Genomic DNA, 13898 nt, shown 5'->3' with positions numbered 1-13898 from the left:
AGTGCGCAGGAGGATGTTGTAGGTAATGTGCAAATACTATGCCATTTTTTTATGTATGGGACTCCAGCATCCACCGATCTTGGTGTCCACAGAGGGTCCTGGACCCCCATCCCCACAGATGCTGAGGGACAACGGTATGCCTTAGAATGAGGGGACACCTGCAGCTCTACGGGTGAGCACAGATTCTTTTCCATGAAGGCCTAACACTGGGACAGACTGGCAGGTGCCCTTCAAGACAGGAAACTGAGGCACAGAAAGATGATGAATTCGAGGTACACTGGTGCAGAGCCCAGCCTCTAATTCTGTCCTCTGAGTCAGTGCTGGGTCAGAGGTGACAGATGCTAGCACCAGCCTACAGGTGCACAATCTGATTTTAAAACCCACATGGAAGTTCGGTGCTCTCCCATGAGACCACCTACTCCTCTCTTAGGCTTCTTCCTGTAAAGATGCTATCACGTTGCCAGCCTGCCCAGCAGAATGGAACTTGAATCCAGGCCCCCTGACCCCTAGGCCTCCTGACCTCCTTTCATGAGCGACTTGGGAAAAGCCATGATATTAAAAGAAGACTCCACTCCCTCTGACCATGACTGGCGTTCGTGTCTCAGAGCCTTTTCCTCCCCACCATGGCATGCATTAAGTTCAAGTCAGATGCCTTTCTCCATGGCCTCCTCAGGGAGGCAAGGCCAGCCAGCAGGGTCAACAGGTGAACCTGAGACTAAGCTGTAGGCTGGCAGGTTGCCCATCTGCCTGCGTGTCTGTCTGCTGACATCATAGGCTACATAGTAGGTTAGAAGTTTCAGGTTCATTTTCAGAGACAGAAGCTTGTTCAAAGACAGGTAGAGGTGCTGATCTGAGTGTCTTGTCAGCTCTGTTTCAGCAGGTGGCACAGATGGCAGCAGTTGTACACACTCCAGAGAATTAGGGAATGCACCCCAGTGTTCATAGCAGCACTGGTTACAGCAGCCAAGACATGGAAGCAACCCTAAATGTCCATCGACTTTGGATAAAGATGAATGGATAAAGAAGATGTGACATACACACAAACACACACACGCACGCACGCACAATAGAATATTCCTCAGCCATGAAAAAGAATGAAATGATGCCATTTGCAGCAACATGGATGAACCTAGAGATGATCATACTAAGTGAAGTAAGCCAGACAGAGATGAATACCATATTATGTCACTTATATGTGGAATCTAAAATATGACGCAAATGAACTTATTTGTAAAACAGAAACAGACTCAGACATAGAAAACAAACTTATGGTTACCAGAGGGGAAAGGGGGTGGGGAGGGATAAATTAGGAGTTTGGGATTAGCAGATACACACTATTATATATAAAATAGATATACAACAAGGTCCTACTGTATAGCCCAGGAAACTGTATTCAATATCCTATAATAAACCATAATGGAGAAGAATATGAAAAAGAATATATATATATATATATATATTCTTTTTCATATTACTGAATCATTTTGCTGTACACCAGAAACTAACACAACACTGTAAATCAACTATACTTAATTTAAAAAGAAAAAGAATTAGGGAGAAAATTAGGATATGCCCATTTTTATAATCAGTCTTCCAGAATAATCTTTAAACACCCCTTTAAAAAAGAATTATAATTGGGGCCAATGAAAACAAGAACTGGTTAGAACTAGGCATTGCACCCTTGTAGCTACTTAAAGGATGGGGAGAGCTCAGGACAATGGGGATGGGAATCTTGATGACACCTGGCCTGGAGGTAGGAGAGAGTGGGGCTGGGGGGTGGAGGGGGCAGGGCAGGGAGAGGAAATGTGGAAGGAGCACAGCCTCTCTCCTCAATAAATGCAGAGCCACGAAGGGGCCACGCACAGCCAGAGGTCCTCGGCCATCACATGGATCTCTAATATCGGGACAAATGGTCCTGATGCCCACAGCGCTGTCTGTCAACCATGACGAACAGCCTGCTCCTGCTGCCGTGCCTAGGCTGGTGCCTGGACCAAGGGGGGATGATGATGTAAACGTGTTGGTGATGAAGTGACCACAAGGATCAAGAACTAGATGAACAAAGGGACCAACTGGCTCCTTCCAGCTCTAAGATTCAAGTTCTCCTGACCTGCCCTTCCATCGCGTGTGGGCCCAGCTCTGTCCTGACTTCTGAGGGTTTTCATCAAAAGGGTGGAAATCTTCATTTATGAATCATTTTATGTTACGCTAGAATCGAAGGAAAGTACCAAATGATATCAAGAATCCGTTCAGCCTTAATTCTAGAGAGTAATAAAACCTACATTCCTTTTGCTCCTATGATCTTTCCAACTTTTCCTCCTTACATAACAACTACTAATTATACCCGTACATATGTGCTGCATATTTCCTTTAAGCCTCATAACAATCCTAAGAGTTGGGCTCTCTTAATGTTCCCATCTAACAAAATGGAGGCTGAGAAAGATTAAGGGACTTACCCAAGTCCACACATGTAGTAAGTGGTGGAGCCTAGGTTTCTTTCACTGAAAAGCCAATGTGCCCGACTATTTAAAACTTCTTAAATCCAGACAACTAAAGTCATTTTAAGTAACAAGAACCTAAATCCCGGCAACCATTTCACATCCTTCAGACCTCTCCTACTCTTTCATCTTTACGCCTATTACTTTATTCTTGGAAAACAACATGAACAACGTGCATATATATACTTTTATTAACAGCACCACTAGCCACAGCGATTTCTTTCCCCGGCTGTATCTTTCTCATTCTGTTTGCACCTTGCCCATCATTTGACTATTGGAGGTAATATTTTCTTTCCTTGGATATTTTTGAGTTTTATTTAGAGTAAGTTCAGTATTTTCAGGGTTGGATTTTGACTGAGTTAAACTTAAAAATCAACACCACCTCTCCCATCTTGCCATGATCTTGTCTGACTCTGATCATCGTCCTTAGGAGGGCGGCCGAGGCTGGCACTACGTCTGTGGCTTGTGTCTACCCTCAGTGCCCTGGAGAACAGGTGTGCCGTGAGGGCAGGGGCCAGGTGTGCTTTTGTCACCCATAAAGCTAGTGCCTGAAGTGGGATGCAGCCCATTAAATGATTGAATAAGGAGAAACACCACCACCATGGTTCTGGACCACAAGCTCTCCTTTTCCAGCATCAAGGGCTGCTCCTGCCACCCAGGGCTGCCCCTCCTGCTTGTGTCCCCACCCTTATCCCAGTAGAAGGGGTCATATTTGAAGTACGAAGAGGAGTGGTCCTCAAACATCCGTGGAGGGGAACAGATCACCTTGAACATGAACGTGGTAACACGATGAGATCACATTCTCCCCGCTCTCTGCAGAGACGGTTCTTAGCACATCCTTGGACGCAGGAAATGGGAAAATTCCTTTTCTGTTTTATGAGAGCCTGAGGACTGGTGACTGTGGCCCCCACCTTCACAAGCCACTGTCCTCGTTTCCAATTCCACTTGGTTAAGCCTCTTTTTCCTCTCTCTCTTTCAGTAAGGAAAATGGGCAACTTAGTTGTTTTAAAAACAACATGAAAAGTTTCTGAAATTCTGTTTTTTTTCTTTCTGAAATCTCTGGAGTCCTTCCCTTTACCAGGAAACCTTGCTCTGAATCAATATAAAACAGCTCGGTTTATAGAAGACGTTTCCCACCAAGTGGAATTTTCCACAGTGCGTTGGTAGTGAGTCTCACAGCAGTAAATTCAATTATTTTAAATTTTGAACGTACTGTTTCACTAAAGAGCGTGGGTTAAGCCTGGGGCTCAGAGGAGGGAACATCTGTCCACAGATCTCTCCAGTAGCTCGTGGGATGCTCTGCTGAGGCTGTGTGGTTTATATGGAACTCACTTCTATTGACTGGTGTAAATTAAGCTGATGGGATACTGTTTCTATCGGCAGTAGCCTCAAAAAACCTGAATTGATAGTCCCCAAGATCTGACCAGGAAGGAGGTTCTGAGAGATCATTTAACAGACTATCTTTTCTGCCATTTAGCCCTAGAACTAATAATTCTGAAATCCCTTTGAGAAAAGCTTTTAAAAGGAGAGCAACGTGAATGACAGACACCCACAGAGAATTAGGGCTAATTCTGGTTCTTTTATCTCCCAGATTCATGTCAGAAACAGGGCATGTATTCAGCAGTTTATCTTACTTGTACCTAATACAGGGACTTCCCAAACGACAGTTGCTTGCAATCCAAAATTTATTTGTGACCCTCTCATTTTTTTGTTCCTGTAGGTACTCACCAAAAATATTTGAGGCAGCTAAGTTTATTTGTAAATCAGTTGTCTGGTGTTTGGAAAACATTTTCTTATAGAAATAATGGCGTGTGTGTTGAGTAGGTTGGGTTCAGTTGCATCACCATTTGGTGAACTACCAGAATGTACTAAGCCCTGAAAATACAGTCTAGAGATGTTCTCCAGCAGCGTGAAGTCTGGACCTTGACAGTGTGATTCACACAGCAGTAAAGGGATGGATAAGGTATAGTAGGAGCCTACCAGAGGCTAGTGTGTTACAGTGTTTTGATGAATAGACCTGGGAACCCAACTGTCATGGCCCAACACATGTCACCCAGGTGGAGCTGCCTCCACCCCACCGCTGTTCTCTCCACCTCTATTGTGGCTCTTAGCATTTGCCTTGAGGTGCTCCTATGTTGAATGCATGCATATTTACAATTGTTATGTCTTCTTGGATTGATCCCTTGATCATTATATAGTATCCTTCCTTGTCTCTTGTAACAGTGTTTATTTTAAAGTCTATTTTGTCTGATATGAGTATTGCTACCCCAGCTTTCTTTTGATTTCCATTTGCATGGAGTATCTTTTTCCATCCCTCACTTTCAATCTGTATGTGTCCCTAGGTTTGAAGTGGGTCTCTTGTAGACAGCATATATGGGTGTTGTTTTTGTATCCATTCAGCCAATCTGTGTCTTTTAGTTGGAGCATTTAATCCATTTATATTTAAGGTAATTGTCGATATGTATGTTTCTACTGCCATTTTCTTAATTGTTTCTGGTTTGTTTTTGTAGGTCTTTTTCTTCTCTTGTATTTCACGCCTAGAGAAATTCCTTTAGCATTTGTTTTAAAGCTGGTTTGGTGGTGCTGAATTCTCTTAGCCTTTGCTTGTCTGTAAAGCTTTTGATTTCTCTGTCGAAACTGAATGAGAGCCTTGCTGGGGAGAGTATTCTTGTAGGTTTTTCCCTTTCATCACTTTAAATATATCATGCCACTCCCTTCTGGCCTAAAAGGCTGACTTCAGCCAAGCCTAAGAGGCAGTCGGGAGGTTGGACCAGCCACCTATCTTGGATCTGTCCCTTCAGCACTTCCGGGTGGGTGGGTCTCTCTACTGCCACTGATAGCCACTGACAGTCCCCAGGGCCCAGGCCTTGAAATGCACTGGAGGAACGTGTATGCCCACCCCACTGGAGTCTTTCCCTTCTGCTATGGCTGTGCCAGGAAACTGAGCCCTTTCCTGCTCTGCCTGGGGTTGATGGCATCACCGACAAGTCAGGGTGCCTCTTAATGACTGCTTTCTCTGTCAATAGCTCCAATTAAGTTACTTCGATTCAAAGCCTCCCTCTGTTAGAAGGTGTGGGGTTGGCCAGAGTCACTGCCAACCTCCCACGACACATGAATTATGCTGGGTACAATTAGGAGAGAAAATCTGGGCTTCCTCAGCCTGGGAGCTCATTTGTCGTCCCAAAGTTTGTAAGTTGGATGCTGTGACTTTTTAGAATTACAGCTGAATTCTTGCCAGTGGTATAAGATTGATAACACAAGGGAGTTTGGCTGGTTCTCAAAGTGAAAACGGGTCTATGAAAAGATCAGAAAGAAGGGGATTCTCCCAGCACTCCAGCTGAAAGGGATCAAGGGAATGGAAGGAGGACCAAAAACCAGATAAGTACAACAGGTTGGCAAAACGATAGCGCCAACTGCAGGACGCAGACGGACAGTGGGAGAGAAAATATCCCACCTGACCTCAGGGGTTCATGATTTGTTCACCATATCAAATTGTCAGGAGGGTTTTGAATATTGTCTGAGAATTTATTTTTTTCAAGAATTACTATGAGATGACAAGTTAGCTATTTAAAGCTAGGTGGGCTTGTTCAAACAGTGTCCCAAAGAACATTTGTTTCCAGGAATCATATCACAAAGGAAAATAGAATTGAAGCCATTCACGTATGTGCCATCGTACAAGTTTAAAATATTTTAAGTTGGTGAGAATTTTATTTCCAAATCAGTTTGCTTTGTCTTTTTTATCATGACATTACACTTCTGGCTTCACTCTCTGGATTGGGTTCAAGTGCAATTAAGGACCTCACCAGAGGGCAAATGGTTCACCTGCCACCAATTGGTTAAAAATGTGTATATTTCATTGCAGTTGCTGTGACCCAGATAAGACACAACACCAAAGAGGACAAGACATGTTTGGCACAAGCACATAGAGTTCCACCACCAATGTAGATACCCTGGTATTTGTTAATCATTTAGAACTTTTCCCTAACATCCATACTGTTGATCTAAATCAGAAGTCTTTTTATACAAAAGCATATACTTGATGTTATAAAGTTTACTAGCTAAACAAAAATCTCATATTTTAAGAAATTTGTGTCATCTGTGGTTTCAAGAATCTAAACGTCCCAAGTAACATCCAAGCTCCGACTTGCATAAAAATCAGCCGCTTGCTTTTCAAGTCTCTGCAGCGCACTGCCCGATTCTCCAGAGCCCTGGAGCATTTGCCAGACTGCAGGCAAAGGGCCTGATGTGCACGTGCCGCCAGGTGTGTGGATTTCAGGAGGGGAACCGTGTTCTTTATTCCTTTGTTTGCTGAACAGTGGATGGTGGCCAGTACTTGCTGTTTTCTTTTCTTCCTTTTTTTTTTTTTTTGCAGTACGTGGGCCTCTCACTGCTGTGGCCTCTCCCGTTGCGGAGCGCAGGCTCAGCGGCCATGGCTCACGGGCCCAGCCGCTCCGCGGCATGTGGGATCCTCCCGGACTGGGGCACGAACCCGTGTCCCCTGCACCGGCAGGCGGACTCCCAACCACTGCGCCACCAGGGAAGCCCGCTTGCTGTTTTCTAACAGATGATGACGAGGAGGAGGATTTGTTCTTTTAAGAATCCTTCCTGCCCCATCCACAGAGGTGGTCAGGAGAACACAGAGGGCTAGCTCTTCCTAGGAGTCAACCCTGCTTTCTAGGGGCCGGGTCTTATCCCCTCGTCAGTTGACATCTGGTTTCGTGGAGCGTTTGGGCCAGGCTGTCTCGCCAGCTCTCTGAAGAGCCCTGCAGACCCCGTGACATGGAAGCCAGGGCCTCTGCCCACCTGCTTGATGCGGCGCTCCTGATGCCTGCTGTCAGCTGTGCCGGGAGGAGGGGCCGGGTCCGATGTAGCTCTGCGAGCCTTTTCTGCCTCTCTTGAACTTTCCATCAGGCTACGAGGATGGCCCTGGAGGCTCAGAAACATGCTCCTTGCAGAACCAGTCCCCTCCCGCCACCTGTGCTCGTGTGGCTGTCAGCCCAAAGCATCAGCTCTGAGAGCACCATCCTCCTAGATCAGCAGGACGTTGGCTGTGGGCAATGGCTCCCTTTTGTCAGTTGCCATAATAGAAGCATCTGAGAAACAGGCTCTTAGCAGTTCTGGGGAAGAGGGAGGATGGATTCAGTCACTCCCCATTATCTAAGGGCCGCTTCTCCAGTCTGTGAGTTCCCCAACTTTGTAGCGCTCTCTGCTTCTGCTACTGCATTGAGGGTAAACACAGCAAAGCCGTACAAACGTATTTATTTAGCTCTTATTAAATTTAAAAAAAAGTCTCATCAGAAGTTTGGAGGAATTGAGGCTGAAACCTAAAATTAGATTTGAGGATTCTCTGTGGGTTGTATTTCTTACCATCCTAACCAGAAACATCCAGCAAGTTTGTGTCCTTCCCTCTTCTTGCTCAGGAAGGTGCTTATCTGCAACAGGGTGAGAGGGTTTCCCTGTTCATTTTTCTACAAAAGGACTTTGCTTAGAGACTGAAGAAAGACTCACCTTAACAGACAGTAGATTCCAGTGGAAAGAGCTGGGACAAGGGTGAGATTGAATTGTGTTCAGATCCCAACTGGTCTATATCTCCTATGTGGCGTCAGAAAAGGAACATCTCTGAGGCTCATTTTCTTTATGGATCAGGAGCAGATAATGGCTAATTGGCAGAGTTGTTGAAGGGATTACAGTAGAGAATGTCTATGAATGACAAGGACGAGACCCGGATCACACAGGCACTTAATTCGGGTTAGACTACGTTGGTGTAGAGGCCTCTTGGCAGCTGGATACTGGGGATAAGTGGCTTGATCTCTGAGTCCCCGTGCACCCTCACCTGTAGCTTGGGAAGAAGGATAATAATAACTAAGCTCTTCCCCACCAAGAAAGGTTGTGGTGAGTTAATGCATCCCCAATGCATAGAACACACAGCTTAGCCTGACAAGTGCCTTGTAAGCTAGAGCTCTTTTTACTTTCTCTACCTTCTTAAACTTTCTGCAGAGTTTATCCTAGACACTTCAATCAGATGTATTTGCATAAAAAGGAGGTTTTACTTGTGAAGAAGGTTTACTTCCTTTCCTGTGTTTATTTACTCTTTGCACAAATACGTATGGCAGACCCTGCTGAGTGCCAGACACTGGGTGGGTATCCAACGCTGGGCAGTAGCCACGGCCCGGAACAGGAAGTATGGGAATAGTACAAAATAAGCCAAGGCCCTGGACTGGTGATGCGTGATGAAGAGTGGGTTAGAACCAAGGAAGTGAGATTCAATAGCATTTTTCCTGTTTCACAGATGAGAAAACAGAATGGCAGTATAGTGACAGATGACCCGCCCAAAACCTTAGAGAAGGAATCAGGAGCAGGCCTGAGGCAGGACATGGAGAGAAGGTTTTAGGTCTGAGCTTGACTTAAGCCCCATGAAGGCAGGGGGAAGGGGCTTCACCTGCCTGTCCCCACAGCACCTAGAAAGTCCCTACACAGGGGCCAGAAATGCTTCCTTGAGCTGATTTGAGGTGAATCACACCCCAGGCCCCAGACTGAGTATTCTCTCCTCTCTGTCAGTCTGGTCTGAGCTATAGAGCTTAGCCCAGCACTGACATAAAATACCTCCTATCAAGTATGTATTGATTGATTGATAACCTCCAGTTGTACACACACACAAATGCTCCCCTTTTGTCTAGTTACAAAAGCCAACAAATATATCAGATTGTGTCTGCCTACTCAGTTTCTAGAATCACAGAAAGTTCAGCCCAAGTAGCAGACAAAAAGAGCAAAAAGCAAAAAACACCTAAAACCCGCCTTATGTCTTAATCATTTAAATTGTCAGGCTTGTGTCTCTGCTTTGTTGTTTCACAGCTCCCGAGGTCCTCGCACAGAAACCCTACAGCAAAGCTGTCGACTGCTGGTCCATTGGGGTGATTGCCTATATCTTGTAAGTATGGCTTGCCACCTCGGCTTCTTTTTTCCTTTTTTTTAAAAAAAATTGTGACAAAATATACATTTAATTTTGTACACCATTTTAACCTTCTTTTTTTTTTTTTTTGGCCGCGTTGGGTCTTCATTGCTGCGTGCAGGCTTTCTCTAGTTGCAGCGAGCAGGGGCTACTCTTCGTTGCGATGCGGTGGCTTCTCTTGTTGCAGAGCACAGGCTCTAGAGCACAGGCCCGGTAGTTGTGGTGCACGAGCTTAGTTGCTCCGCGGCATGTGGGATCTTCCTGGACCAGGGATCGAACCCGAGTCCCCTGCATTGGCAGGCAGATTCTTAACCACTGCACCACCAGGGAAGTTCCTTAACCATTTTTAAGAGTACAATTCAGTGGCATCAAGCACATTCATAGTATGGCACAACCATCACCACCACCATCTCCAGAACTTTTTCATCTTCCCAAACTGAAACCCACTAAATACTAACTCCCATTCGTTTCCCCCGAGCCCCTGGCAACCACCATTCTGCTTTCTGTCTCTATGAATTTGCCTTCTCTAGGTATCTCATGGAGGTGGAATCATAAGGTATTTGTTCTTTTTTGTCTGTTTTCTTTTTCCACTTAGCATAGTGTCCTCAGGGTTCATCTATGTTATAGTTAGTATGTGTCAGAATTTCATTCTTTCTTGAGGTTGAATTATTCCCTTGTGTGTATATACTACATTTTGTTTATCCATTCATCCATCAATGGACACTTGGGTTGTTTCCACCTTTTGGCTGTTGTGAATAAGGCTGTTACGAACACAGGTGTGCAAATATCTGTTCGAGTCCTGCTTTCAATGCTTTGGGGTGTATACTCAGAAGTGGAATTGCTGGATCATATGGTAATTCTATGTTTAACTACTTGAGGAGCTGCCGTCATGTTTTCCAAAGCAACACCACCATTTTACATTCCCAACAGTGATGCACAAGGGTCTAGTTTCTCTACATCTTTGTGAACACTTATTTTCCATTTTTTTGTAATAGCCGTCCTAAGAGGTGTGAAGTGGTAACTTGTTGTGGGTTAGATTTGCATTTCTTTCACAGCTGGTGATGTGTTAGGCATCTTTTCGTGCGCCACCTTGGCTTTGCTGGGAATACAAACCACTATGAAAATATTAGGGCATGTCCAACAGAAGTCACAGTAAGAAAAATGTGATAAAAACCCAAAATTTAGCCTTTGAATTCCTCATTTCTTCTCAGGTGCCTTATCTCCATGACCCAGGAAATGCCATGGTCATAGGCTTGTTGCAGTTATTTTAAGATGATCAATTTTGGTTTTTATGTTTTGATTTGTTTAAGTCCCCTGTAAAGTTACTTTTTAAGCTACAATTTCTTTTTGTAGTCATATTTTCAAACACTTACTATGGAGCATACTTTCAGGATAGGTTTAGGCCAGTGCGTTTCTGAAATTGATCAGAAATGAATTTCTCCTCGTTAGCATCCCCAAGGAGGGGAATGTTTTCTCGCTGACAGAGCCCACTGCACACAACAAAAGGCTATGAGGGAACTTTCCTCAACATAATAAAGGCCATATATGACAAACCCACAGCCAACATTGTCCTCAATGGTGAAAAACTGAAAGCATTTCCACTAAGATCAGGAAAAAGACAAGGTTGCCCACTCTCACCTCTCTTATTCAACATAGTTTTGGAAGTTTTAGCCACAGCAATCAGAGAAGAAAAGGAAATAAAAGGAATCCAAATCGGAAAAGAAGAAGTAAAGCTGTCACTGTTTGCAGATGACATGATACTATACATAGAGAATCCTAAAGATGCTTCCAGAAAACTACTAGAGCTAATCAATGAATTTGGTAAAGTAGCAGGATACAAAATTAATGCACAGAAATCTCTGGCATTCCTATATACTAACGATGAAAAATCTGAAATCAAGAAAACACTTCCATTTACCATTGCAACGAAAAGAATAAAATATCTAGGAATAAACCTACCTAAGGAGACAAAAGACCTGTATGCAGAAAATTATAAGACACTGATGAAAGAAATTAAAGATAATACAAATAGATGGAGAGATATACCATGTTCTTGGATTGGAAGAATCAACATTGTGAAAATGACTCTACTACCCAAAGCAATCTACAGATTCAATGCAATCCCTATCAAACTACCACTGGCATTTTTCACAGAACTAGAACAAAAAATTTCACAATTTGTATGGAAACACAAAAGACCCCGAAGAGCCAAAGCAATCTTGAGAACGAAAACCGGACCTGGAGGAATCAGGCTCCCTGACTTCAGACTATACTACAAAGCTACAGTAATCAAGACAGTATGGTACTGGCACAGAAACAGAAAGATAGATCAATGGAACAGGATAGAAAGCCCAGAGATAAACCCACGCACATATGGTCACCTTATCTTTGATAAAGGAGGCAGGAATGTACAGTGGAGAAAGGACAGCCTCTTCAATAAGTGGTGCTGGGAAAACTGGACAGGTACATGTAAAAGTATGAGATTAGATCACTCCCTAACACCATACACAAAAATAAGCTCAAAATGGATTAAAGACCTAAATGTAAGGCCAGAAACTATCAAACTTTTAGAGGAAAACATAGGCAGAACACTCTATGGCATAAATCACAGCAATATCCTTTTTGACCCACCTCCTAGAGAAATGCAAATAAAAATAAACAAATGGGACCTAATGAAGCTTAAAAGCTTTTGCACAGCAAAGGAAACCATAAACAAGACGAAAAGACAACCCTCAGAATGGGAGAAAATATTTGCAAATGAAGCAACTGACAAAGGATTAATCTCCAAAATTTATAAGCAGCTCATGCAGCTCAATAACAAAAAAACAAACCCAATCCAAAAATGGGCAGAAGACCTAAATAGACATTTCTCCAAAGAAGATGTACAGACTGCCAACAAACACATGAAAGAATGCTCAACATCATTAATCATTAGAGAAATGCAAATCAAAACTACAATGAGATACCATTTCACACCAGTCAGAATGGCCATCATCAAAAAATCTAGAAACAATAAATGCTGGAGAGGGTGTGGAGAAAAGGGAACACTCTTGCACTGCTGGGGGAATGTGAATTGGTACAGCCACTATGGAGAACAGTATGGAGGTTCCTTAAGAAACTACAAATAGAACTACCATATGACCCAGCAATCCCGCTACTGGGCATATACCCTGAGAAAACCATAATTCAAAAAGAGTCATGTACCAAAATGTTCATTGCAGCTCTATTTACAATAGCCCGGAGATGGAAACAACCTACGTGTCCATCATCGGATGAATGGATAAAGATGTGGCACATATATACAATGGAATATTTCTCAGCCATAAAAAGAAACGAAATTGAGCTGTTTGTAATGAGGTGGATAGAGCTAGAGTCTGTCATACAGAGTGAAGTAAGTCAGAAAGAGAAAGACAGATACCGTATGCTAACACATATATATGGAATTTAAGGGAAAAAAATGTCATGAAGAACCTAGGGGTAAGACAGGAATAAAGACACAGACCTACTAGAGAATGGACTTGAGGATATGGGGAGGGGGAAGGGTAAGCTGTGACAAAGCGAGAGAGAGGCGTGGACATATGTACACTACCAAACGTAAGGTAGATAGCTAGTGGGAAGCAGCCGCATAGCACAGGGAGATCAGCTCAGTGCTTTGTGACCGCCTGGAGGGGTGGGATAGGGAGGGTGGGAGGGAGGGAGACGCAAGAGGGAAGAGATGTGGGAACATATGTATATGTATAACTGATTCACTTTGTTATAAAGCAGAAACTAACACACCATTGTAAAGCAATTATACTCCAATAAAGATGTTAAAAAAAAAAAAAGGCTATGAGGGATTGTGATGGGAGAAAGGTCTGACAGTGGCATCCTCAGGGAATGCTGGAAACGTCCCCCCCTGTATTGGCTTTGTCTCATTATTTGAGAGGCAAATGGTCTTTCTACAGCATACATTCAACTGGGCAGCATTTACAGTTGAGTGAGGATTTAGCTGACAGCTCCTGTGGATTCTTGTCATTATCACAGGAGAATTTATCCATTATAATATATTTGGCCTGTAGGGCTCCCAGTTATGGAATTAGGTAAAAGCCAGGTTCATCTGAGCTGCAAAACTAACACACTGCACCTAGAGAATGCTTTCAGTTCCAAGTCACGTTGGCCATCTTCTGCAGTGGTTTCATCCTTTTTGTGGGGGGAGGTGGGTTACAGACCCTTTTGAGAATCTAATGAAAGCTGTGGACCCTCTTCCCTAATAAATTCACACTCACACAATTTTGCATACCATATTGGAGGGTCCTGGGTGAGCAGATACTGGCCATGGGCCCTGTGTTATTTACCTGGCTCCCTAAACCCTCGACTAAAGTTCTTATCCTCACCCAACTTGACTGTGAAAGACTTAGAGAAATGAATGATAAGCCAGTCCCCTTCTAGCAAAGCACCAAAGCGGGTGTTATCTA

The 13898-nt window shown here is 43.7% G+C and overlaps 1 protein-coding gene across 7 annotated transcripts in view; it reads left to right on the top strand.

Moving 5' to 3' along the window:
* Positions 1-13898, top strand: part of CAMK1D (calcium/calmodulin dependent protein kinase ID) — a 415209-nt gene that overhangs the window by 369036 nt on the left and 32275 nt on the right. For all 7 annotated transcript variants that reach the window (XM_060293260.1, XM_060293277.1, XM_030836975.2 and 4 more), the window contains exon 6: positions 9348-9423. In XM_060293260.1, coding sequence (XP_060149243.1) covers positions 9348-9423 — 76 coding nt within the window. The remainder of the gene's footprint in view (positions 1-9347; positions 9424-13898) is intronic.

Source organism: Globicephala melas, chromosome 2 (genome assembly GCF_963455315.2).
Source record: "Globicephala melas chromosome 2, mGloMel1.2, whole genome shotgun sequence".
Lineage (NCBI taxonomy): Eukaryota > Metazoa > Chordata > Mammalia > Artiodactyla > Delphinidae > Globicephala > Globicephala melas.
The sequence above is the reverse complement of the archived record's forward strand: the minus strand, read 5'-3'. Positions and strand labels throughout refer to the sequence as shown.